Source organism: Odontomachus brunneus, unplaced genomic scaffold (assembly GCF_010583005.1).
Source record: "Odontomachus brunneus isolate Ranch 3 - 2012 unplaced genomic scaffold, Obru_v1 Obru_scaffold_065, whole genome shotgun sequence".
NCBI classification, from domain to species: Eukaryota; Metazoa; Arthropoda; class Insecta; order Hymenoptera; family Formicidae; genus Odontomachus; species Odontomachus brunneus.
The window spans coordinates 1,130,256-1,157,408 of NW_022639515.1; the positions used below are offsets into that span (position 1 = coordinate 1,130,256).

At 39.9% G+C, this 27,153-nt stretch overlaps 3 protein-coding genes and 2 long non-coding RNA genes across 6 annotated transcripts; 3 read left to right on the forward strand and 2 right to left on the reverse strand.

The window, feature by feature from the left end:
• The first annotated feature begins 389 nt into the window (after nucleotides 1–389).
• On the forward strand, nucleotides 390–10,062 carry LOC116846516. Its single transcript, XR_004378510.1, has 4 exons — nucleotides 390–526; nucleotides 3,443–3,892; nucleotides 4,548–5,103; nucleotides 9,286–10,062. It is a non-coding gene; the product is annotated as an uncharacterized LOC116846516 (long non-coding RNA).
• LOC116846515 (nuclear receptor subfamily 2 group E member 1-like) lies at nucleotides 3,278–22,095 on the reverse strand. Of its 2 annotated transcripts, XM_032820443.1 has the most exons (10): nucleotides 21,592–22,095; nucleotides 19,873–21,524; nucleotides 18,077–18,157; nucleotides 17,604–17,765; nucleotides 6,481–6,658; nucleotides 5,538–5,742; nucleotides 4,962–5,087; nucleotides 4,632–4,874; nucleotides 4,164–4,245; nucleotides 3,278–3,859 (listed from the first exon to the last, which is right to left on the reverse strand). In XM_032820443.1, the coding sequence occupies exons 2-10, from the start codon at nucleotides 19,880–19,882 to the stop codon at nucleotides 3,606–3,608; spliced, it is 1,341 nt and encodes a 446-aa protein (XP_032676334.1). In that variant the 5' UTR covers nucleotides 19,883–21,524; nucleotides 21,592–22,095; the 3' UTR covers nucleotides 3,278–3,605. The 2 variants fall into 2 exon arrangements, with proteins under 2 accessions (XP_032676334.1, XP_032676333.1); XM_032820442.1 differs by lacking the exons at nucleotides 19,873–21,524; nucleotides 21,592–22,095 and having other exon boundaries at nucleotides 18,077–18,710.
• Nucleotides 10,618–19,189, forward strand: LOC116846517. Its single transcript, XR_004378511.1, has 3 exons — nucleotides 10,618–11,700; nucleotides 12,738–12,944; nucleotides 18,954–19,189. It is a non-coding gene; the product is annotated as an uncharacterized LOC116846517 (long non-coding RNA).
• A 144-nt stretch (nucleotides 22,096–22,239) lies between the features above and the next one.
• LOC116846514 (exocyst complex component 3) lies at nucleotides 22,240–24,982 on the reverse strand. Its single transcript, XM_032820441.1, has one exon. It carries the CDS (start codon nucleotides 24,845–24,847, stop codon nucleotides 22,589–22,591), a length of 2,259 nt encoding a protein of 752 aa, XP_032676332.1. The 5' UTR covers nucleotides 24,848–24,982; the 3' UTR covers nucleotides 22,240–22,588.
• Nucleotides 24,983–26,100: 1,118 nt separating this feature from the next.
• On the forward strand, nucleotides 26,101–27,080 carry LOC116846505 (39S ribosomal protein L27, mitochondrial). The gene is made up of 3 exons (XM_032820432.1): nucleotides 26,101–26,473; nucleotides 26,561–26,730; nucleotides 26,804–27,080. The coding sequence occupies exons 1-3, from the start codon at nucleotides 26,392–26,394 to the stop codon at nucleotides 27,005–27,007; spliced, it is 456 nt and encodes a 151-aa protein (XP_032676323.1). The 5' UTR covers nucleotides 26,101–26,391; the 3' UTR covers nucleotides 27,008–27,080.
• Nucleotides 27,081–27,153: the final 73 nt, after the last annotated feature.

The window sequence follows — 27,153 nt, forward strand, 5'->3', positions numbered from 1 at the left end:
GTTATCTGATGATCCACAATGTACATGTCTTTTTCCACTTCAACGCTCGAAACTTTAGTTTCGTTGTAATGTATAACTCTATCAATTGTAAATAAAAAAATAAATAAATAAGTTACATTATAACACTTCTCCATTTATATCAGCGAAAATCCCACGCGCGTATCGAATTTACACATTCTATGTTTGAATTCTTAATGGCCTGCGCATACCATCAGCGCCATATTATAAATTTCACTACCGACGATCGATTAACATCGACTTACCATCACAGTTTTTGTGCGTATCCACAGTTGGCACTTTAACAACATCCGATAATTAAAGCGCCTCATAGGGAGAAAATTGTGAAACTTATTTTTCCGTTGCAATTTCCGGTGGAGTCAATAATGGCGCTTCCTGACAGAATGTTCTGTTGACAAAATGGACGTTACATCGAAACAAATAAGTGGTGCTCTCTGCGAAAGAGGCAGAATATATTCTCTGTGCGATGTATCGCTTGTAGATCAAACGAGCACCTGTTTACAAACAGGTAAAAATTAACATCGAATCAGTGTTGTATTTATTTGAGGATCATACGTTAATTATATTGCGGATTATACGTTATCCGCGCGCGAATTGTTTATGAGTTTGTATTCATCGGCTATTTCTCACGTTCGAATGCATTTATCGGCAAATAGATTTTTCGGTTGATAAGAACCAGAATGAGAATTGAAGCGTTCCGATTCTGTAATCCGTATGATCCTCAAATAAATACAATATATTTGCTTACGTGGGAAATCGCGCCGGCCAGTCAGAAATCATTCGTTAAAACATCAATGGAGTCGTTTGGAGGAATGATTTCTGACTGGGCAGATCTAGTCACTCTTAATTTTTATATTTTTCTAACAGCGACCCTCTCCCTTCCATTTCATATCTGTAACCTTTTATTTTTTTTATGAATGGCGTTTTTAGTCTATTGAATGATCATGCATAAGGTAAAAGTATTACAATTACTAGATACATATCAAAATAAAAATGTCCAGGATTAGATATACTGAGAGAAAAAATGATTGATCTAATTGAAATTATAGTAATAACATGTATATAAGTTTATTACCATTAACATTATATAAGTATATTATAAGTATATAAGTTTATTACCATTAACATTATAGTAGAATTTAATTTTAAAAATCAATTTCTTTATCATAATTTACAGTGATTATTTTTTCTATATGATTATACCCAAACAGCATAAGATCTCCTGAGAATATCCGAAGGACGTCCTGAGGACGAAGAAATGTCTTCAAAACTTCCTCAGGATGTACTCTAGATGTTCTCTGGACATCTGTGCTATTAGGGTAGTTACAAATATCAAACATTTTTTCTTAGTGTATGTGTCTAGGCATTTGTATCCCTTAGCTTTAGATTTCTTAAAATATTTAGTTCTACTTTAAATATTTAGTTTCTTAAAATATTTTCTACCAAAGTGAGTACAATAAAACACATTTTATGTCGACGAAAAAATTTAATACATTGGAGAATGAAATGTTACAGTTTCTACATTTATGACATTTATTCATACAGAATAGCCCATCTCATATATATTATAATCTTACGTAAGCGTGTAACAAATTTATTAATTCTATCAAACAAAAATCTGAGAATATAACGATCATAATGGAATATAACTTCACCGTCACACGGCTAGCCAAGCTTTATTTTATGATACATTTTCTTTTTCTTTCGTTTCATTCGAGTTATCGCGATAAGAATATGCTACATTCGAACGGATTTTATTATAAATAAACGTTACCTTTTATGGAAGCAATATCGGAAGAAAGTTGGAGCACCATTAATATTCCACACTGCTTTTTACAACGCTGTAATAGTTGCATAGCTTACGTTATGTTTCTTTATCGCACAAATATCTTTTTGCGCTGATATATACATAAGTTACGTTTTCTAAGAAACCAAGTCGACAGAATACGCAACAGGAATCACAGGAACACATAGAACGTTACAGATTATCGATTCTCGGTAATTTTCAAGCGCTTCCACAATCGATTGTACTCCGTATATTGTATAACAATATATGAAATATATATTGTTATATTACGGAAATACTCAAGAGTAAAGACGTTTAATTAATATCCGAAAAGAATAACAGAGAGATCTTTTATCTCTTTCCTCAAAAAAGTATCTCTTAGCAGTGTATCTTAAGACTCCTGGTCTCACTCCTACGGAGCTCTGGATTGATGACATCAAAAATGATAAAACGCATGCCAGAAATTCTTGCGTGCTATTTTCAAATAAAAAGATATTTAAATAAAAGAATATTTCAGATCTCTTAAACATATTTTTTAAATGCTCAAAAATTATCCCGTTCCCTTGGCAATAAATAAATAAATAGACTTAAAATTAACGTGGCAAAGAAAGGTAGATTAAAGAGGAAGATTGCATGTCACGTTAATTCTAAGACTATTTATTTATTGATTGCCAAGGGAAAAGGATAGTTTTCGAGGCATTTTATAAGTATCCTTAAGCAATCTGAAGTGTTTCTTTATATTATATAATATCATTTTATTTAAAAATGGCATGCAATTTTTGGCTCTGGTACTATCAACCGAGAGTTTTGCGGCGAGGGACCAATAGACCGATTTTCTAACTTTATAACAATGATGTCGGTAGCATAGTGTGTCGTTGCGCAATTTTTCTACCATGTATTATACCTACCCAACGACAACATAACGATAACGGCTCTGTCGTTAAAAGTTATAGAATCAGTAGACAGGAGCCTTAATAATTCTCTTGCGTCATACCAATGAAATGTATACGCTTGTTTTATTACTAAGACTTCTGCAATCTACTAACGATATGGTTAAATAAAGCACTCAGATATGCAACGTAAATATGCACGCGTAATTTCATTGCCTTTTTCTAAAATTTGCAATCGCCAGACTACATGAATTCGAGCAGTTATAATTCAAGTTAAAATGCTCAGTGTGTTAACTTAATTTTATCGTGCCTTTTTTATCGACATAACTATCGAACACTCAGGATTGTGATAGTAGGTAATAAATACTGATGACTAGTAGATAATAATACGCGCAGGACTTTGCAAGTAGTATTCTCAGAAACCGATAGAAGCAAATTAACCATTTCCCTGATCTGCTCAAGTATATTCAAATACTATATTTCTACTAGAACGTAAAAATATGATAAGAACTTTCCTATAACATACTTACGTGGAAATAGATCAATATAAATGTTATTATAAATAAGAAAATATATAGCAAGCTAGATACCAATGTATATATTTACACTAAACAAAAATGTGTCTGATTGTTGAAACTAGAAAAAAAAATCCCGACAAGGAAATGGTCGAATTTTCAACAATAGATATCGAAATCACATTTTATGATAAATGTTCGTTGAAGTAATTAAATGACATTTCTCATTTTAGGTGTTGACACAATCGTAAAGGCGAGCCGGCGGAAAGGAAACTTACGGTCTCTCACTAGAAATGTTGGAGACTTTCTGTATTTTTTTTAAGAGCCGAAGAAGTCTTGGAAAGCTGCAAGTTCGCTGGTCTTGACGATATTCGCGAAGTGAGATACGAGTGCATTTCAGTTGATGTACTTTTCCATCTGGTACATGTCGACTAGCAGACGCGAAATCGGTATTTCCCCGATGGTTTCATGAAAGAACAAACGCTCGACAGTCTTGGAGGAGACGCACCTGAGATATCCGACTAGTATCATTAGCCTTCCGATTCTTCCCGGTTGTTGCGGATATCGTGATCTCGTGTAATCCACCAAGATGCGTTGCGCTTGATCCTGCAGTATTTCAATGGGCTGAACTGCGTGCAGCCCCACAGTTTCTGCGGTTTAATAAAGAATATATAAAACAACGGGTGCGATATTGATTTTAGCATTTTAATATTTTATTTTTTTATATTAACGCGATAAAATTGATTAGGACAATCGCGATATAAAGATAAATGCGACGATTTCAGTGAGAACGCAAAAAAACATTGTTTGAAATAATAAAGTTAAAAAGATAATAAAATGAAGTAAGTGATACACACAGAGAGAGAATAATAATTATTAATTATTGTCTCATTTAGTTTTATATTATAATTATCCTGATCGAGTTTGTACTTAAAAGTGTGTCGTATTCTTTACCTGGCGTAAACAAAGCCACTGCTTTCATGCAACCGCACTCGCCGAAATCGGGGGACAGTTGTCTGAATCGGCATATTATCGCCTAAAATATAAGAGAAATAATCGTTGAAATAAGCTTCTCCGAGGCTTTCTGAGAGAACCTCTGCTAAGCTTATGAGAAATTGTCGAAAGTAACGATTGAGAAAACGTAAGCGGGAAAAATAAAATCACCTTATTAAAGAAATAAAATCGCCGTTTTCGTGCATCCGTGCTCCGTAACATCTGATAAAACAGTATGCTACATGTACACACTAGTCTAGAAGCTCCGTTCTCGGATAAACGTTAACGTAATCCGGACAAACGAAAAACTGAAAATAACGAAATGTCAAATCATCCATTTTGCAGCGTATTGAAGCAAGTTTGAGCTCGGAAGAAAATCCACGAGGATCGCCGCAATTCATCGCGAGCGAAGGGTAACTGCTAGTGAACCTGAATAAGAACGAGTTCCTGATTCGTCGGGCTGTCGTCCGCAGGAAGTCTGCTGCGCACTTGTTCGTCCTCGAGGAGCGCAGTGATGTCCCAAGAGATAGACCATTGCGCCAAGTGCAGGAGAAATAGTTGCGTCCACGATCGTTCCAGCAGCAACAGCTGGTCATCTTTTGATATCGTCTGGAAGGGTGGTAGACATCGCACCCATCTAACAGCCATGAATAACAGTCGAGCTGTTGTTTCCTGTGTTATCATCAACATTTACGTGTACGTGTAAATGGATCAAGTATCGTGAAAAGGACACAATCGCAATGGAACGCTGAAAGCTACCTGCAGCATTTCCCAGGTCGGGCTGAGACTCTGTATTGTGCCCGTCGGACTGTGACTCGCTTCCGTTTCTATCTGTTCTATCGGATACTCCGTCGTGGGTTGCAACCGTGCATTCCAAACCAGTTCCTTGCAGTGAAATGAGGTAAAAATTTGTATAACAATAGTTCAATTCTCGTAAATAGTCAAAACACAAAGTAGATGATTGATTCAAGAATTCATTCTTTTCATTTGTAGTCATACAAGTCAATTAGCGGGATTATATCTTGCTAAAATAAATCTTGGGATCATTCATCGATAATTCTATAAATTCAACATTCCTTGCATTTCATTTTTTAAATTTTAATTGGAGCATTTATAAAAGTTAATAACTTTCGAACATTTAAATATCCTAATTGACAGCTTTAAAATAAGTAAGTACATCGCCAAGATATCATTTCGCGGAAGGTTTGCCGTCATCTAATAATACGCTGTGTAATTTGTGGGCCGCAGTGAGAAGTTGAGCGAACCCAACTGTCTTTATTAACTTTGCAAGGACGGGAGAGCACGAGGGCGCACGAATTAAGCTGAATTACTTACCTGACATTCTTCGGCGGACATTAGTATCTGTAGAAGGGAAGGCTGCGACGTCAAGGAAACGGTCGTGGCCGCCTGATAGAGGGTCGTGGTCGTGCGAGGGTGCGGTAAGACCAGCGGTACGGGGGATGGTGATTCCTCCGGCGGTTTCTGTACCAGCGCCATCGGTCGTGGGTAAGGCGTGAATCTTTGGTCGCACCTTAACCTTCTACAGTAATAACCCTTAACTACTTAAGAAAGAGTATAGATTGCTTTATATAATTTTATCGTCGCCTGTGGCTACATACGCGCGATGTGTCACTACCTCATCGACTCGTATTCAAGTCATGTTCTTTAGATGATTTTGTATCCGATCGCGATCTGACGATTTCGTCAATTTTCTTTCTACAAAAACATCGCGAACGATGTTCCATAAACGTCAACTATCAGTAACGTAACTTTGATGTAATGTAATTGTTAACTGATGTTTACTGGAGTCGTTTTATGCAAATCGTTAATATTGATGATGCGATAGTGACGAGACATTTTACATAGTACACATGCATATGTCTTTAAAAAACTGAAAAAAGTTGGTATGTGGTTCTCTCGTATTTGTAAATTAGAACAATTCTCTTTTTTTCTCTTTTTCTGATAATAACATATTTCTAATCATAACAATTCTAGTTACATTAGAACTGATCGTAAAAATTCTTCAAGATCTAGTGAGATATTTCTTAGCCAATTGCAAAATTACAAAATGCTCATCCGTCTTTTTTATGATCAGAGAATCACACATTCGTTTCGTGCTTTAATCACGTTTTTGTCTGATTAATTGCTTCTAATTATTTTATCGTGCATCGTTAATTCATGTTTCATATCTCATTAATTTATGTTGCATATCTTGGGGTATATACTTAATAAGACAAATCTTTAAGCTGAACAAGTCAATTAAGCAAACGTTACACACCTGTGTGGCGATAGAACATACGGGGGAGCGAGTGCTGGTCTTAATCGATCATTGTGCACCGGAGCCCCAGAATGGGGGGACAATTGTGTGACAATCGGCGACTGTTGCTGTTGATGTTGCTTCTCCGAGATAATCGAGTGGGGTTTCGGTTTCCTCGGCCCGCGTTCATGTTGTACTGCTAAACACCAGTTATGACGTATTTATATTACTTTTGACGTCTGACACCTCCGCGATTACACAAGGAACGCTCTCCGATTGAATTTTATTAAAAACTTATGCGAAATGCCAACTAATTCACAAGAATTAATGAAAGTTCAGAGAAAGACATTGCATTATGAGAGAAATATTTCACATATCCATGACGTATCCAATCATGTATATTATCAAAAAAACGGGAGGAATATACAAATAATGCATTTTAAAGATCGGTCATGTAAATAAGTGCTCACAGAACCCTCCTTGCAGCACAACGAGAAATATCCCTACGCACCGACACCCTCGCCCTTCGGCTTCCAACGTGATCGAAGGTCCGTCTCTAGGACCGCCTATCAATAATATCGGCGATGGACTTAACGGTGGGAGCGAAAAAGTGGGCGCAGGTTGCGCGGAATTGAATTCGGGGTATAACGCACGTTGTAGGTCGTTCGAGATGTACGAGAGCTGTATATCCCGCGAGCCGCGTAGGTGGGGGTGGAACAAGAGGTCGACCAGCAGGAGGGGGGCTGAATCGCGGATGAAAGAGGGTGGTGTAGATCGGATGTGGTGGCTGGCCGGGCGTCAGCTTCCACAGAGCTCGATCTTTCGAGCGTGGCTGCAAACCCGGAGAGCGGGAGAAAGAGAAAAGGCCAGAGGGAGAGAGAGAGAGAGGCAGAGGACGCCGGGAGGGCGCGATGGAGGACGCCGAAGGGGTGGAAGACAGATAGAGCGAAGCGGGAGCTGCAACTGGGTGGCAAGCACATCATCATTAATGAGGCTGAGCGGATAGCAGCCGTGGATTCCCACGTTCGCACTGGCGTCGCAATATCTCCCCTTTATCACGCATCGTCCCGTCGAGAGGTACTTCGCCACTGGCGCAACGAGAATTTCTTCTCGCATCGGGACGTCGTTGTCGCCGTTCTCGTCCTTATCGTTTTAACCTCGGAATCGTTTTCTCGACGGCGATACGCTAGAATAAACTCTCATACGTTGACTGTTCACCGGTGTGAATTTCATTTATGTGAATCACGATATGCTATATTTTCGATGGAAATTCATTTATTGGCAAGATAATGTGGCCTCTCTTTTTTCTGTCGCTCGAATCGTTTGGGCACATCGCGAATACTTTGTCAATATTTTATATCATGTTTTTTCTCATCTGTATCTCATGTGATGATTATTTTTACATCGCTTACATTTTGAAAGCAAATTGTGAAAACAATCGTATGTAAAAAATTGATAATATTATTGGTATCTCAAAAATGGCAGGATGTTCGTTGACTCGACGTAGGCAAGATGAACGAAATCTCATCGTGTTATCGCGAAGCGTCGTTAACAGACAATTTTAGGATCGATATGTGCAATCGGTTTTTAAAACGAGACAGCAGTTTCATATGCGCAAACACGCTTGTACGTAGCAAAAAAGAAACGAGACAGAATCCGCTTCGGGGTTGTTTACTTTATCGATCAAATTGCCCGTGCACATCGTAACAGATACAAATATTATTATTTTTCAAGAGTAATTGTTCTCTCAACGACGAGCTCCCTTGCCGGAAAAACGCGCCCGATAAAGATTTGTTTGCTTTATAAACAATGATCTTCGCGTACGATGTACGGGAACGATATTGCCCTTCGTTGCAAAAGACCATCAAGACCAGTGCCGTCTCCGTAACAATTCTGTTATTTTTTAATTGTGCAAACATGATCCTGACAAAATCAATGACAAAGGGACAGTTTTAGTTCCAGAAAAATATAATCTATTATTTAGAAAAATGTTCTAAATATTAAAAATTGCAACATTCTCATGGAACAAATAGAATGTAAATAACAGAGCTATATTTTTTAACTTTTTTTTAATAGGTGTGGAATTTAGGATCGTTATTGCCGGAAAATTTGACGACAGACTCTGGACAAATTTTAACTACAAAAACAGTGTTTTTATATAAAATATATACGCCGATATCGCTTTTCTCATAATATGTCCAGTATATTTTCGCATATTCGTGTATTCTTAAAATTTAAAATATTCGCGCAATGCTCGTCGAGTGGCATTGATTTTAAATATTATCGGCTTTCACTAAAACCCTCCACGAATCAAAGACGAACGGGACGATCTGTTTTTCGCAGCCACAGCCATTAAGCTTCGCCTTTTTCGTACAAAAGCTCCTTCGCTTTTACGCGGCGTCTCGCGCGATCAAGGAGGAACACTTCGTCGCTCTGTACGCATCGTTGCTCAAATACAGAGCTTTATAGCTGAGCGGCTCACAGTTCAGCGAGGCGAAAACGGATGTGCGTCTAGGGGAAGCTCCCAGCATAGAGAAACGACATCGGACAAATTGATCTCTTAACGAGGAGCGAATAAACATTAAGTTGCAACTTATTCTGTACTCCAAACCGTCACTATTGCGTTATTATTGCGCTCACATTTGCTTTCGCGACTTCGTCTAAAAATGATCCGTCAAAAAAAATAAAAAATCTTTCGGCAGTATTTCGTAATATTTTGCAATCTATGTTTAAGAAGAAATAAAATTTATTAGTTAAAGTCTATTAAAATTAGGTCAAACTTAATTCCCTCGGCTTTAACTTCGCTCTTTCTTCGTCTGTTTTCAGAAAGAAGTGGGTTAAATCGTCGCTGCAACAAACCCTTGAATTTCTCGCGTGTCAGTGGCTTAAGACGAGCGATTTTCGAGTACGTGCGTGTCCGGACGGCGAATGGACGCTGCGGGGATTAGAATCGCATGCGCTGGAATGGACCGCGCCCTGTTCCCTTTTCATCTCGTGATTCCTCTCTTTCTTTCTCCCTTTCTCTGCCACCCTCTCACTTGTGAACGTGCACACACATACTCCTACACCAATCTTATCGCACACCTATAAACACAGGCTACTGTAATACTCGACCGGCACGTGTGGTCCACAATGCGAGTTCCCACAGTGGAGAGACGTAGGCGTAGACCTTCTCGACACGTTTAACACACGCATGCACACTACACACACATACACACGCGTGCATATACATGTACACGTGTGCATGTTCATTGACTGATTCACGAACGCGAGCGAATGTGATACAACGCACGGGGAAGTTCCCGTTTTAACGTTGTATTACATGCTTACGTTGTGTGTGATGCGTATGCGCGCATGTGTATGGGGCACACACGGTGTTCACACGGGCCACGGATCATGGGGCTCACACTCTCTATCCTGCTAAACGGTAAACCGATCTGTGAACATTTCAGCAGTCAGCGATCTCGAAGGCTAATCCCCGAGCAAGTGGGGTTGATACACATGGACGGCACTACCACCATCACCGAGATCACCATCACCGCCAACGCTATCACCGACACACCGACGATCGTCAACGTCATTGCCGTCGTAGGAGAATGGGGTGATTCGCGAATCGCTTGTCCAATACGTGTATAGGATACGGTGGTACACGTGTTAACACTTCAGGGAGATTTTCGTGTTGATTTGAGAGATACGCGTCAGGGAATAAGCCGAGGTAAGCCCTCATAGTGATAGCTATTTTAATTGAATTCAAGATTTTCATAACTACTGCGATACTTTGATTCGTTTAAATATCGTCTGTGTAATATCGATGTTATCAAATAGCTTGGTGTATCGATCTTTTCACCAAAGGAAATTTCAAGTAATTACTCCGAGATACTATCTCCGTTAAACTTTAATTTTAAATCAATCACTCACGAAACTGAATTGAACTGTAAAAGAATTCTAAATTTTCAACCAAAGTGAGAAAAATAAGACGTATGAAAGCCATTCGCGAATAGTACGAAATTAAGTTTATACTGTTGGTAGAATTATAATATATAGTGAAAACATTATATGTAAACATTATAATGTAAACATTATAATGTAAACATTATATATAATTTTATATATTTGTATACATTTATATAAATTTAATTTTACATTAACTTCCGCAAATGGTTCTTATACGCTCCCTCCCCCCTTATTTTTCTAACTTCAGTTCTATACTAGCAAAACAAAACCTGTTTATATATATTTTCTAAATTTTCAAATTCAGATTAAGAACGTTTTGCGACAAGTGGTGACCACGTCTAGGCCAAATTTGCCGCGGAAAAATTTACTGCAAATTTGCATAAAAATTCACAAAAGAAAAAGAGCGCATACACAGACTGTACGGACCACATAGATAGTATCTGTTCCTATTCGCATCGCTTCTATCGTTCGGAAAATCGTATGCATGCCGTTACACATGTATCCGCATACGTTACAAACGATCCGTATGCAATCCGCATGTAACACTGCCTGTTTGTCCAGTCATCGCCTTCCCTCGCGACCAATCTCATAAATCAAAATTCCGTGAAACAAGATCAGTCAGTCGTATATAAAATACATATGCATAAAGCAGAGAAGAGGAGCGATCGTACCGCGCATTAGAAACGCGACGTTGAATTAAATGCTTCATCAATTTACTGAAATATACTTGTGCGTCGCAGCTTTTTCGTCAAATTTGCCGGTAAAACGAGAAAATGTCGAGACTTAAGGCTCCTGGCTCCTTGCTGTAGCCATCTTGATTTATGACGTCCGAAGCGAAATACACACTAAAAATGTTTTCTTCTAAAAACACGAAAAAATAAAAAGATGTATCGATAAAATGACGCAGTCAATCGAGCAGATGTGTAAAATAGCCCAAACATTCCCATTTTCTTCAGATGTGCCCGATCAATTGCAAGTGTTATTTTATGGATATATATTTTTCCTTCGACGTATTTTGCAAGAATTTTTATCTTTGACATTCTCAATCGAAAGTTCCGCGGCAAGGACCTGGAAACTTTAAAATTCTGTTGAATTCTGATTAAACAGGCGTTGAGAGCTCATTGCGAGAATACTTGTCAGTAGCACGTAATTACGCAGTCAAATGTGAGCACTCTCTTTTTTGCTGAAAATATACGGAACATTCTGCACTCGGCAAAAGAAAAATCCAAAGGAAGCCTATTTGAAATCCGTTCGTCACGCACGGTTTGCGACTTTGATAAAGAGCAGGTAATAAAAGTGTAAGTATGCTTCCGTGAGAGCACCAAAGAGCATTATAAACGGAGAAAGAAATCAAACGATGCGAGCCCAAATCTGACGTTGCGCGATCGCGCTTTTCCGCGGAAATACCCGGCCGGGGAAATGGTCGAACAAGTGTCTCCGTTTCGCGCACACGGGAACATCAACGGCACGTAATCGAGTGCGACGCAGGTGTATATGTGTGTTTGTGTGTGTGTATATATGTATGAGTGAAAGAGAGAGAGAGAGAGAGAGAGAGAGAGAGCCACGGGTGATAACCCACGAATGTAATTCTCGCATTTATGCGAGCCGGAGACGGCGGCCGGGGCGGCGGGTCGCTGCAGTTCCTCCGGGCGCGTTGGTATGATGACAGGTGACGATCAAAGCCCGGCTTAGCGCAACGACCCGTTTCGTCCGCACACATCGCGCTCGTATCACGCGGGAGAACGCGCCCGCGTCTCCTCCGCGTCTCTTCCTCTTTCACTCAGTCATCTACTCTCTTTCTCTGGTTCTCTTTCGCGTATATCAAGCGTCATAAATGTCTATCCCCGTTACCAAATGGCCTTTTCTCCGATAAGACGTATCGTGCTCGCGTATACTTTAATCAGTTTCAGCGTTCAAGAGAAACTTCATTTTCACTAGAAAAAAAGTCTGTCATAATTTCCTTCGTGGATTTAATATAGACTCTTTTTATCTCTTATCTCAGAAGAGAATCTTATTCATGATTCGCAACAAGCAAGATTGCAGCGAAAAAAGTTGTGAAGAATGAAGAAAATTGAAATTATATAAGGAAAACACCCGAGTTTTCCTTCTTCGTTTTTATATGTTTGCGTTATTTCTCGCGAATTTCAAGTGTCGTATTTCAGAAATGACAGCGTCATTTAATTGCTAGATTATCGTTCAACCTTTCATGTTTCGTAATGTTGTTTTTTTTACAATCACCCAAACGCGATGCATCCAATCAGCAAGTGTCATCCAATGACGGAAAGGCATTTATGACAGCCACTATACCCCTCGCTCTGTTCCAGGTCCGCTTTACCGTTTACCGTTTATGTGGATGGATTGATGCTGCCCGTCGCGTGTACGGCACGCCTCGCTTCGTTGCGTTACCAGCCGTCCACTCCCACGCGACTCCCCCTGTATGCTGTCACTACTCTCCATCCAGGGCCGACCGACTACATCGCGGAGTCCCGAACAGCGAATATTTTCTTGGAGGACTCAACAGATAAATCAAGGTAATACATAATAATTTAGGCGTGGGATGGCTAACGTTTTCGGTTCCCCCGGCAGAACGTAACTAGCGAACTTCTATGTGGAAGTAGAGTTTCTTCTTGAAATGTTTATCTTTATTGTTGAATATTATTCTGTACTCTTTAAATTTCTTGGAATAAAATCTCACTCAAAACGAGTGAAAAATAACAGTATTTTCACTCGAGGTGATAATGAAAATATTGCCACTCGAAACCACAAGAGTAAACGTTTGGATTAGAGTAGATTCTGACTTCATATGAACGAATGTTTCAATCGATTGTGAACATGTTCTTCTGACGGTGGAATACATCAGAATCACTTCTCTGTTTCGAGTGAAAATATTCACTCAATATATCAGAGTGGAGAATTTACTCTATAAGAACAATCATTTGAATTCAAGTGACTCAATTGTCACTCAACTTTTTGAGTGAATTTCATTCCATGAAATATAGGGAATACAATCTAGAGAACTTGAGTAGCACGTCAGGATAATTTTATTTGAGGAGGAAGAAACATTGTCTTTTTTTGCCATCGCGTCGAAATGACTCAATCGTTTTTAATATCACACCGCGACTCTATAATTGGACGTTGAACTTTGCACTTTACGAGTGAGGAGTGCTCGAATTCCGATCTATAACTGCCGAAAGGGGCAAATGTAGGGTGCGAGTGTCTCGATTTAATTCCGGTTCAAGGTACTTGATACTTTTAGAAAGGGTGCTTCCGAATTATGAGCGGAAACAAAGAGATTTAAAGTTTGAAGTAGCGCCCCGCGATCGATTGGGCATGAAACGAGGCGAAGTTTGCGTATCCAAGAGTGTTGGTGGATCCGAATGTGTGTACACTAGAAATGATGTTGACCGTACGGTCCGGGAAAAGTCGTGGAGCGTAGGGTTTCATTGGCGAGTCGTCATCTTCCGGTCGCGCTTTTCATTTAACTTTTTAACGAGATATTTAATCGAGGAGACATCGACCGCGCTTGAATGTCTGCCGAATAGTCTGCGAACAAGTTCGCGATGCGATTGAAATAAAATCAAATGGAAAAACTTGAACAACTCGACAGATCGCTAAAAATTAATGAGAAAACGATAAAAAATAGATAGATAAGAGAGAAGAGTATATGAATCAATAATAAAAGCGGCTCAAACTTTTTTTTAATATTTTCTTAATTTTTCTACATTGTGGAAAAAAATACTTGAGAATCTACTTATGGGATATAAAGTTTATTCATAGAGAAATAAATTTTATTTCACAGAAATAAACTTTATACCCCACAAATAAATTTTCAAGTATTTTTTCTGAGCATACTTTCTTGACAAGATATCTTTCTTATCTCACAAACCTGTAAGATTAACTATGCCACCTTATAATTCACGTTTTTCAGACATAATAATTTCTGAAGAAGATCAAATCGCATGTATTCGACAATCTCGGCGGCACTGAGAGCGTGGCATGCGATCAAGCTCTTAAATGCGGAGTATCAACATTAGAAACGTATACGCTTAGGTCACGCACGGTTCACTTCCTCCCGGCACTTCCCGGTACTTCCCGGTCGCTAAGAATTACAAATCCGTCGTGGTAAGCCGCCCGGTAATCTTCCTGGCGTCGTTTAACGCCATATTTCGCGATGCGTATATATCCGCGGAATCGTACGGGACGGCATTTTGCCGGCGCGGTGTACCAGCATAGGCGGATAATATCAGTGACGGCGACTGCGAATTTTCGTGTAAAGAGGAAAGCGCGTCGGTTATACGAGGGTGTGAGAATGCCGGAAGTTTCAGTGTTGTCAGCGAGCGGATGATTGCGCGCCTGCGGCGTCACAGCGCTTTGCGATGCGCCGAGTACTACGTACATAATACATAGCGCGTACCCGGAGTGGTCACCTACATCTTATGGGCTTTTCACAACGTTTTTTCGGGATTCAACCTGCCTGCAATGTCAGTAGAACGCGAGTAGCATACTTTAAGTCCCAGTCAGATTTTAACAAATTTATTTTGAAAGCTTCACTTTTTTTTATTTGGATTTTGATTCAAAACGTACGCAAAGTCGTTGTGCAAAAAAATTCTTGTGTGTCACATGCACGTGACTTTTCTTGGAGAATTTATTAGGGTTGATACAAGATTTGTCGTATTTTTCAAATAAAATGATAGACGAAATTATCCAATTCCGAAGGATTAATAATTTTTACAAATATGATGCACAAAAAAGAAACAGACTCGATATTTTTTTTACATTGAATGATGACTTCCTGTTTTTCTTTTAATACTCAATCTTCTTAGGAGAATTTAGAAATTTAGAGTAAAAAAATCTCTCGCATTAGCTCAGTAATTAGCATTAATGGATCATGCGGCGTCAAATTTGTGAACTGAAGGAGTTAGTAAAAAGATCTTGAGGTTTTTGGTCAATGGTCTGACTATTTATCTACTCGAATGAAATACAAAGACTTAAAACACTTCGTGACAATTTTTATGAATTGGCTACGGATGTGACACGTAAGTACAGTCGTTAAGATTGATACGTTCATTTTGGCAGATATAATCGGTACGTCAAGCACATTTAGCGTTTCAATAACTATTACCATCATCTTGGTGAAACATCATCTTCAGGAAAATCCCGTAAAAGTTATCGCAGAAACAAAGGACGCCTCGACCATTCCGACGTCGACTATACGTCGGCAATTAATCACGGCGTCTAATTAACTCCGCCAACAAAGTACGAGCAATTTCGAGAGACGAAGCGACGAGAGCAACGGAGGAGGCGGTGGCAGTGACGATTAGAGAGAGAGAGAGAGAGAGAGAGAGAGAGAGAAGGGGGAGAGAAAGAGAGAGCGACGTGGGAGCGTTAACGTGCGCAAGCGAGTATGTTCACGAAGGTGGCTGCAAGGAAGCGGGGTGGCGAGGTGGTCCGTTCACCCCCGTGTGGAGCCTCCTTAACGTTAGGAAGCTCTGCCACTAATTGAATCTCCTCTCTTACTCGCGTCTGGAGCCTCGACAACCGCTGGGAACCGGAGCACCCGTCCTGCATTAAACACCCCCAACACTCTGGGCACCCTCATCCCTGCCAAGCGGTCTCGTATCGCCCCCTCTCATCCTCCCCGCCGCTCGGCTACCCTCACCGCTGAGTCCCCCATCCACCTTTTCTCTTTCCACCTCGACTCTACCTGTCTCTCTCTCTCTCTCTCACTCTCTCTCTCACTCTCTTTCTCTCTCTCTCTCTCTCTCTCTCTCCACCTCCACAGGATCCAGCCCCCGTTAAGCGTCCCAGAAAACGAGCCTCCGCCGCTGTTATATCGCCGTCCATGGCGAGGAACATCGACCCGTGTACACCTCGCCCATCCTGTATAACTCTCGTGCGGAAGATCAGGCTCGCTTTATTTCTAAATATCCCTTTTAAAATCGAGAGGAACAGTATGACGCGGCAGCATACTGGTAGAAAGAGCGCGCGTAGAAAATCCCGTCTCGGTTGGGCGCGCCATGAAGAATGTAGAAACCACGGATAAAATTAGCTTCTGTCGAAAGCTGACAGTTCGTTACGGTGAGAAATGACCGCGATGAAATAACACGTATATTACTTACTTATTTTAATTTTTTACAATTTCTAATCTGCTAAGTAATCAGAATGAAGTAGGTTAAAGATCTATAGTAAAATGAAAATAAGATTTATCCGCAATATATTCGTTAAAGTTCGTTCTATTAAAACTAAGTTCTTAAATCAGGTCAATTCGGGGTCTTTAATTAAGTAGTTTTAATTAAAGACTATTTTATGCTCGAATTGTGAGTTAATACTGCGGATCAAAAAAATGCTCGCCGGGAAGACGAGCATTGTATGCCCCAGGAAACGTGGCATTGTCGATCAAGTGAGACGTCACGAAAAATTGAAACGTAGCATGATATTGCATATTCATTGTGATATCTTCGCGATTAGCGGACTAACTTGCCTACCGTACCGTGTGATAGAAACGAGATAATATTCATCGCGAAATGACGAATTAGAGTATCCGAAGTCTTGGCCGAACACGATATCTCACTGCTTCAAATCGATCTCGTCACGTCGGCTTTTACACTGATAACGCATGAACTGCTCGGTCGTGGTCAACGCTTTGGCTCCGCCTCGTGTGCAGGCAGGTTTATTTAGGAGGGTTTGGTTGACCGATAGTTACAGTCGATTTCTTTGTGGGTTATTTGTGGCCTTTCACGAAAACACGAGGAAACCGATGAAGTTGTGTTTCTCACAACCATTCGTAGTTCACAGAGGCGACAAATGTATCTTTTCTCTATTGCCTTACGCGTGACTTGCGTATTAAAAATCAACTTGTCGAAAGATAAAGTATTAACTCTTAGAAAATTATGCATATCTTGATATTTTGATCGTCTCGTTAGAATCGCCAGAAATATAAATAATGCCACAGAAAGGCATGTAAAATTAGAAAAGATTTAAATATCGAAACATAAATTCGGAGTCTTGTAAGTATCGCATTTTACAATTGAACAATGATAAGAACAATTATCTAGCTAGGTTACATTGCTTTTCGTACAAGTGGTTTCAATCGATTGACTTATTGCTTCCAATAGAATCATTGAATGATGAAGATCACTCAAGAACGATACAGAATTGTGTATGTAAAAAAAGAACAATTGAGTACTTACCGTCCTTGTTCATGTTAGCTTCGAAACACTTAGCAAGACGACAAGCACGGCATTGATTCCTGTGAGTCTTGTCGATCGGACAGCGTCCTTTCTTGGCTCCTTGGGCCTTGCAGATGTACTCTCGATTACTGTGTATACTTCGCTTGAAAAATCCCGAACAACCTGATAACAAAAAAAAAATCATATTTATGCGACGTGACAGTTCGACATTTATAAAATTTGCAGACATTCAACAGTAATTTGTATTGATGAAGAAAGATTTTAAAAAATGAAAAGAAATTAGATGATTAAAATTATTAAGACTATCCTTAGATCGAGGATGATTCCTACAACTATATTAAATGTTTTAAAATCTTTTTACTTTCCAAGTTTATACGTCTTCTCAATTTAACTGATAACTTTAATATATAATTATTTCGCTATATATATAACGTAATGGAGAATACAAAATATCATTAATTAACAATCATTACCGTCGCAACTGTAGATGCCGTAGTGTTTCCCAGAACTACGGTCACCGCATACATCACACAGTATATCAAGTAATCTGTCTCCTGAAACAAGAGAAATATAGGTCATTACTGATTAATAATACTCATTAATAACAATCGCAGAGTATCGGTATCATTAAACATAAATTGTATCAGATACCGCAACTAAATTATGATTAGACAAGAGATATCGATGTCAAGAGACTCTCGCAAAATCCCGTTTAAGAAAGCGTCCGGGCCGCAAGATCTTCGTTGCTAATCTGTTTCCCCCTTTTCGTAGGCACCCTAATCGTCCTAATGATCCGCGGCAAGAAAAACACGGCCATGCCTAAGCCAACCAAAGCCTTCCTTCCTCGGCCTAGGGTATCAACCGCCTTCGTCTCACACCCAACCAACCTAACCCGATCAACCCGGGTTACTTCAACCCCAACGGATTACCGCCTCCGTCGTGTATACCATGACGCCTTCTTCTTCTTCTTCTTCCTTCTACTTCTCCTTTATATCGCTTACGTTATTCCGTATAGCGCGTTCGCCTTTATCTTTATGATATGCATAAATCTTCAAGCAAATCCAATATTAAGACAGAATTTACATAGAAAACAGAAATTGCTCTCATTATTTCAAGCTTCAATGAAATTCCCAGCAAACACAATGTTACATGTAACGTACATGTTAGTTGTAATTTCCTACTAAACAATATAACTGTTACATAACACGCATGTTATATAACAGTTATATTGTTGAGTAGGAAATTACAACTAACATGTACGTTACATGTAACATTGTGTTTGCTGGGTTTGGCTTTATTCCAAAATTTACGTCTCATAAAAATGTCTAACTGATGTCTTTATTTTTATAGGTGTTCTTTACATTTTTCTAAATATCAAGCCTTGATTATTTGGAGAAAAGTGCGAAACATGATCAAGCAATAATTGCTCTAACGTCCATCCGGCTAATTGATGAGGCACGCGATTACACAATACACCGCAACTTGTTTTAAACATTCTCACTGATAACAATGGGTCCGGTATGCATTTAAACCTATCAAAGCGTTTCGATTCTGTAAAGATTTGTAGCATATTTATCATTAATAATAATGAGACCGCTTTTATTTAACATACGGTTCACGACTCCTGAGTTTCTAGACATTGAAGACTGCGAATTATCAATTGATAGATAGCGGTATAAACGTTCACGCACTATTAATCATGTCTCGATTGCGTAAGATTTCTGAAGTCTCAAAAATCAGGATATACCGGCAAAATTCGTGAAGAATCTCTCGATCTTCTTGTACCTTGAGAAGTGCGCCTTACCTGCGAACGAGCGAACGTTCAGAAACACGTCAACACTATTAGTCGCCTTTCGAATACGGTCCAACACAATTGCGCTAAATTCCATGAGCCGCGATTAAACCGTCAACAAGTGGACACTCGAAACGCTCGAGCACTGTGAATCATCTCGCGATCGCGATACACTTTTTCTCAAACGTAATAAACCGGAAGTCGGCTTTATGAAGCAGGTAAACATCCAAAATGCTCAAAGATCTCGAGCATCTCTCGCGATCGCAATGAACACATCTCGGACGCCGGGAATCGCGATTTACCACCAAGTTCCGAGGAAGTAGCGCGCATCACTCTCACGTCGCACAATCCCGTTTGAGCCGAGCGATCCCGGCTACCACCAGCTAAGCCCTTTAGCGCGACCGACAACAACGGAAGAAGTGACGAAGCGAAGCGAGACGAGACGAGACGAGACGGCAAGTGTCTTCGTAGACTGACCTGTGCCCATCTCCTTCGCAGCTGATTAAAAGTCGAGCATCGCCAGACGACGGACAGCCGAGCTCGTGGTCCCGACGCGACGCCGACGAGGTCGCGCGAAGTCCCGAAGCATTCTCCGTGACGGGGTGGCTTCGAGCCTCGACGTACCTACTCATCTCTCTCGTCGGGAAGGGCGTACTCGCGATCGTGTCCGTGTCCGCGCTGCATGTATATATGTACATGCACAAGTGTATGTATATACATGTGCGTGTATACGTGCCTCTGTTCGTTCGTGTATGCGCATATAGAGGTTGTTGCCCGACTGGCTGCCGGAGCAGCTATCTCTCCTGTCCGTAGCCACATCACGGAGAATCATGGGTCGTTCCCCGATACAATCGACATGGTCCGGTGGTGGGTCCGCGGGGGAGATGGTATGAGTTGAGGGGCAAGAGGGTAGGGAAAGAGGTAGCTAGCTAGCTAGATAGGTAGGTAGGTAGGTGGATGGCTGGTTGGTTGCTGAGCGAACCAACACATCGACGCCAATCCCTAAACGACCGCGAATCGGCGAGGAGGCTACGACGATGGCGTATACCGGGGTTACGTCACGTGAATCCACGGCGTAACACCTCTTCTTCACCTCCGCCGCCGCCGCCGTCGTTGGCACGTTGGCCTACACGTCGTGCTCCAGCAGAGGAGAGGGAGAAGAGGAACACGACGCAGCGGGGGTGGAAGCGAGTGAGATAGGGTGGGGAATTCCAGCGAGCTAGCGACTAGACGGCCCGGGGACTTGCTGGCCGAGTGGCTGACTCGACTATAGCGGGGTAGCGCTAGTTAGCCATCGGCAACTGCGGGGGCGGCTCCGAAGGCCACGTTGTCAGACGGCCGTTACCACTGTGTCATTGGTCGACTCCACCCACGAGAGCGCATGGGGTTGAGGGTGAACTCACGAAGGGGTAGTAGGCGGCGCCAGACGAATCGACGACGCTGATTCGGCGCCGAGTTACCAGCGACGTCGCACCGGCCAATCGACAATACGGAATTAGGGTAGCTGACGACGTTAACATCTGCCTTCCGGCGGCCGACGCTATTTACCAGCGACACGCGGCAGCGTTGCTGCTTTTTCATGAGATTGGTATAGGTGTAGGTAGGTAGATATAGGTGTGAGTAGGTAGGTGGAAGCTACCGGTAGAAAGTGGGTGCCGCTTGGTGGAGGTAGGTGGTTAGATAGATGGGAAGATAGGTGCGACCGAATCGATGATTACGTTTCTATAATCGAGGTTCCGGTAATCCACATGACGACAAGCTGCTTTTCTTAAAATAACTGACGGATTAGGAAATTTCAGTCGACCTCTCTCGTCAACGTAATTGTTCGTTCCAGTATCAGACTCCTTAAGAGATCTCTGACTCCGTCAGAGGATCGAAAACATTATTTCCTATAATTCCGCTATATGCGTTTTATGAGAGTGACATGCAATTGTAGTGTGAAACACCGTGTATGGATTAGGCCATTTTGTCGGCGTTTAGTAATGACACGCCCCTCTCTGTGAGCAAACTCATCGTTTGTGAGATGTATGTTCAGTGTTTCGATCGATCACGTCGTTTCTTCTTCACTTCTGACTTCCTGGCTTAACCAGTCGGTAATTGTACCTGAGCTTCCTTGCTAAACGAGTCGCCTGTAAAATTTTCAGCATTATTACCTTCCTTTAATATAATTGGTTCAAATATATATTAAAATATTACAGTTAAAAAAGATCCGGGTAAAGTTCAAAATGTTCTTGTCCGTTTTAATTCCGTAAACTTTTAAAAACATCAGAGAGATGATAAATATGTTGTTCAAGTAAGGTGAAATTGTGGATCGCTACATTGCCTGACGACTTCGTATCAACGATGAATTGGAACAAAATGCATATGCATGGGTAAAAGAAGATCGGTGAAATTGCTTCAGAACGATGCAAGGCTTCGTACTGTTCAACCGACTAAAGGTATGTTACTGGCACTTGGTAAGTGCAATTCTCGTCCAGCTACGTGCTACCGTGTATTCGCCAAACTGCTCTTTCAGCACACCATTCTGGTTGATGCAACACGTCCGACAAAATACAAACTTGCAAGTAGTCGATCTGAAAATGTATTGATGATCTTATCAAAACAAATAAATTTCAAAACAAATAAATTTAAAAACAAATAAATTTAAAAACCGAATTTTGGATTTAGCGAAAGAAAAGTGGGAAAGTGGAAAGTGGTATTTTTAAATTAAAAAAAGTGGATTATCTTAGTACTCTTAATAGCATGCATTTTAACTTATCCAATAAGCAATTGCGTTACTTATTGGATTAGACACAAAGATTAGGAAATATTCATTAGTGGCAAGATAATTACGCATTTCTAATAATTATCATTTTACTATTATTTCCATACATGCGTGGCTGAAACATTACCACATCTATATACATATAATTTACGATCCCGTGAGGTCTCCTACACTATACGCGCACGTGCGCGTGTTGAGCATAAATAAACTTCCACGTTTCTATAAATCGTGAGATCAATATTATATAGATATACATAACGTTAGATATTAAGAGATTTTCTCATGGCAGTAAAAATGCATTGTTTTACTGCCCCTATACTCTGTTATATGTAAAAAATATATTAATTTACTTGAGAAACGATAATACCATTACATAGAGAATCCATTTGCACTTCTTATTTTTACTTCATAGAAATTCTTCCTCCAATCTCAAGGCTTCCAACCAAGGAAGCTGTCTTGAATAACTATCTGCTTGAATATACTATTTGTGATTGACTGCCCAGGTTTTCGGTTTCGTTGAGCTTCTATGATGTAAGAAACTTTTTCCCGGGCTTCCGCTCGCGATATGTCGCCCCTTAGACCGAGTAGTCTGATCAGATGATCCTCAGTCATGTCGGGATACTTCTCAATCAACGAGTGCAAGTCGAGAGAAAGTATTTCTGAGTCCTCGCAGCGCAGCACTTCGGCAAGCCGTTTTATTATTTCGAATGGTGAATTGAAGTTCCCTACTTTCGGCGCGATCCTGTCGAAGAAGTTCTTCAGCTTGTCCGCCTCCGTCATTATCTTCGACGTGCACGTCAAGCATTCGTCGTAGGTCTTCAACGATATCTTCCTCTGCAGCATTGCGGATATATAACGCTTCGCGATTAGATTCTGCGCTTCAGTGATCACGTACTCGAAGTTCTTGGGGCTCAGGTGATTGTAATCCTGAAAGTAATCCTCTAGGGTAACGCAAATCGTCTCCACCGGGATAGGCGACGACAGCCATTTAGGCGTAATCAGATCCTGGAAGTGCAATTCCAAATCCAAAAAGGACTCCTGTAACAGGATAGTGGCAGCCTCGTTCCTCAATTGCTGGTAATTCGCTAAGAGATTTTCGAATTTCACGGTGGCATCACCGCTGGTATTAGGCACCCAGTAGAGTTGCTTCATCTGCTGCGCCAGTTCGGTAAACTGCACGCAGTTGTTTACTATTGTGATCATATGATGAGTGAAATAAGGCACCTGACTCCTGTCCTCAAAATGTTTGTTTTTGAACTCCAATATCGCTTGTCTATACATACACCCGTACTTGGTTACTTGCTCGATACAGAGTACCAACGCTTCCGTTGTCAAGTCAGGACTAATGGTCTTTGCAACTTGCAGATTTTGATCAATCATCTGGAATATAATGACCGGCGCCGCGGTATGATAATACAGTTCTTGAGTACTGCTCTCAGGCAAGATGCCGCTCCTCCAGTCGCACTTCTCCGTCTCTAGTGTCTTCCTCATCCAGTCCTCGTAATTCTGACACATATTCCGCAAGTATTTCTCCTGAAGATCCTTTATCATCTCTGGACTGAGAAGTGGGCCGATGTCAGATGTACTGATATTCAATTCAGAATGTTGCATCAACTCTGGTCCTGTGTAAGTGTTCATAATCCATGCCAATAAAGAAACATACTCATTTCCTTCTAGACCACCAGCAATTATGTCTTTTAAATGCTGGGATAGACTATTATGATACATTTTAACAAAAGTCCTTACTATGTCATACCAGGGTGGAAAGCAAGGCCTGCATAAAGTCTTCACTACTCTCAAATCTTCGAGAATCAAGAGTCTTGTAAGTTCCAAGTATCTTACTAACCACATCTTGTTATCTGCTCTTTCTTCTACGTGAGTGCCTTCAATCCTGTTAGCTACCGATTTTTCCAGTACCTTCATAGCCATATCCTTCCATCTCTTAGGTCTGCCAGGTGGCATAAATCCACTCTGCTTGTGTCTCTGAATAGCAAACTGATCAGCTTTTTCTTCCCTTTCAATAATTCTCAGAGGTGTCACGATAACTGTAGGCTCTTTCCGGACTGTGTTCAGAGTACGACTCAATACCAACCTTATCTGTTTTTCCATAAGTTGAGAAAGCATTTCCACATCTTCAAAATAAGCTTTCAACATAACTGTATCTGCTGGTGACTGGTTAGGTAGTTTATGAAGCTCATACAATAAGTCATCTCTAGAGTTTTCAAGATCCATAAGACTCTGATGAGCATATAGTAATTTACCTTCATTTATCCATTGCTTTGTCTTCTCGACGCTTTCAGGAACTGTAAATATATGCTTCAAGTTCTCCTTGGCGATAACGTACTGAGAATGACGCATATTCTCCTCCTGCACCGCTTGCAATCTGGAACTCAGCTTCAGAACAGAACTGAACAATCGATTAATGTGATCTAGATCGTCCTTGATAGTGGCGATGCTTTCAAGAGAACTCTCTAGTTGCTCGAAGCCTACTCGGACTCCATCTAATTGACTTTTCATTGCGGTCTTAAGCATGGTCTCGACGGATGCTTTTTTCCTGCTTATTCTACGTTTATACATGTCAATCTTCTCCAGCTGACCTGGCCGTTGCAGAAGGTTCGTAACATACTTCGTGCCCCGGGCTATCGCTTCTTCTTCTAACTTTTGTAGATCCTCCATGTTCGTTGTCATTTTTAACAATTACACGATAATTACACAATTATCAAAATCCTCGAACTTTGTTCGTGAAATTTTCTGCGTGAAAGGTCAAATCTAACCAACGATTTGCTGCAGAAACGATGGCGCCTCTAGCGGAAACTTTAAAACTACAATTTAAAATAATAGATGGTTCACTCGATTATCCAACAAATTTTCTAAAACGCTATCTAGCGTTAATAGTAACTATTTTCCAGTAAGGAACATTGGCTGCATTCAGCAGACTCAACAGTTGCACAACAGTTGAGTAATTTGTCAATGTACGCATTCAGTAGAAAAAGCGCTCAGTGAGCAATCAACGATTATTGGTTCTTGCTATTAGATCCCTAAATCTAGACCAATTACATTGACAAATTACTCAACTGTTGTGCAACTGTTGAGTCTACTGAATGCAGCCAATATAATTGGTCTAGATTTAGGGATCTAATAGCAAGAACCAATAATCGTTGATTGCTCACTGAGCGCTTTTTCTACTGAATGCGCCCATTGTCTTATATAAAGCTATTTTATTGGCTACATATTGGCTTGGTTTACATCGTGCATTTGATACGCGTACTAAATAGTAACTTTCTATTAGATAATCTTAATATCGACGATATATATAAATAATGGTATATTAAGTAGTATAATACTCATCAGCAAATTGTATTGATAGAATGGGTCGCTGTTGATATGCATTGTTGATATTAAAATTATCTAATAGAAAGTTACTATTTAGTACGCGTATCAAGTGTACGATGTAAATCAAGCCATTATCTTAGAAGATATTTTGGATGATATGTAGTCAATCAAATGGCTTTGTAATATAACGCATGTTTCTTAAGTCCCGATTTACAATAGGTGTAGTAAGCTTTAAGCCATAAGAAATTAACCAATCATGATTGATTATTCCTCTATAATTCGACTGTGATTAATCAATTTCTTAAGTTCCGATCCATAATAGGTGTAGTAAGCTTTAAGCTTTAAGAAATTAACCAATTATAATCGAATTATAGAAGAATAATCAATCGTAATTGATTAATTTCTTAGAGCTTAAAGCTTACTGCACCTATTGTAGATCAGGACTTATGGCTCTTGCACACAGAACGCGGTAATCCTTGCCGCGCAGCAGTAATTCGTGTGACAGCCAATCAATATGCTGGTTTCTATAATAACCTTTTAGCTTTTACGGAAAAACAACATATTGATTGGCTGTCGCGCGAACTTCCGCCGCGCGGCAAGCATTACCGCGTCCTGTGTACAGAAGCCATTACGGCTATCATAAACCAGTCTTTACAGTGAAAAATATATAAGTTAGAATGTGAAAAAATATAAAATATATTTGTCTCCTTCTAACTTATTGTATTAGTTCAGCAGTGCAGCTAAAAAGAACAGACCAATAGGAGAATTTTGCCCATCTCAATTCTCAATTTGTAATAATCTGTGACTTTCATCTACTCGATTTTAGTGTTATAAAACCGAGCGATTTTTATATATTAATAAATAAATTTATTCAAAAAATTGAAAAATAAATTTTTTAAATGGCTTACCTGTCACAATTGGCTTCCTGTGCATTACAGAATATTCGGCAAACTCTAACGTCATGCGATATTAGTGGTTTAGGTTTGTATATATTATCAATATCTGACAGTTGGATATACACTATTGTTTATGTATTAGTGACGATTAATATAAGTTTATTATTGTTAGCAAAAGTATGTGTCAGATACGCTTCAAAGAAGGCAAGTTCCAGCACCAGGATTAAACCTGGACATCCTAGACCAAAACATAGAGGTTGGAAAGTACAAGATGGACATAACGTACATGCAGGCCATATATTAGCTACACAATTAAAAGCCAGGTTTCATCCAGGTCTTAATGTAAGTATTGATAATCATATTATTGATTAACTATTATTTAAACTTGTTACGTTATATTTTAATAATGTAATAGGTTGGCTTTGGACGAAATGGGACTTTATTTGCTATGGAAGCTGGAAAAGTAATGATAACTTGTGAAAAAATCAATCCTGATTTCAGACATTTCTGGGTTAGAAAAGCTTATTCTGGTCGTGAAAATCAAGTTATATATAAGAAGTACTTTAATGTTATTCCTGAACCACAACATAATCGATTTAAGTTAATGAGTACACTATAATATAAAAATGTATATATAAAAAAAATATCTTAAAATTATGATGGTAGAATAATAAAATATACTGTTAACCATACCTTGTTACAAGAAATTATAGTTCTCTTATATTATTTTCTCCTTTTTATATTTATGATACAAAGTTTTAAGCA

What these genes read in the sequence shown, in the direction of transcription:
- LOC116846515 (XM_032820442.1), bottom strand. Translation starts at nt 18,182, where the DNA reads ATGACCTATATTTCTCTTGTTTCAGGAGACAGATTACTTGATATACTG. An exon ending in TGTCCGCCGAAGAATGTCAG is followed by an intron (nt 5,088 to 5,537) that starts GTAAGTAATTCA and finishes TTTCACTGCAAG; the next exon opens with GAACTGGTTTGGAATGCACG. An exon ending in AGTGGCTTTGTTTACGCCAG is followed by an intron (nt 3,860 to 4,163) that starts GTAAAGAATACG and finishes ATTAAACCGCAG; the next exon opens with AAACTGTGGGGCTGCACGCA.
- LOC116846505 (XM_032820432.1), top strand. Translation starts at nt 26,392, where the DNA reads ATGGCTTACCTGTCACAATTGGCTTCCTGTGCATTACAGAATATTCGG. An exon ending in ATGCGATATTAGTGGTTTAG is followed by an intron (nt 26,474 to 26,560) that starts GTTTGTATATAT and finishes TATTATTGTTAG; the next exon opens with CAAAAGTATGTGTCAGATAC. An exon ending in GGTTTCATCCAGGTCTTAAT is followed by an intron (nt 26,731 to 26,803) that starts GTAAGTATTGAT and finishes ATAATGTAATAG; the next exon opens with GTTGGCTTTGGACGAAATGG.
- LOC116846514 (XM_032820441.1), bottom strand. Translation starts at nt 24,847, where the DNA reads ATGACAACGAACATGGAGGATCTACAAAAGTTAGAAGAAGAAGCGATA.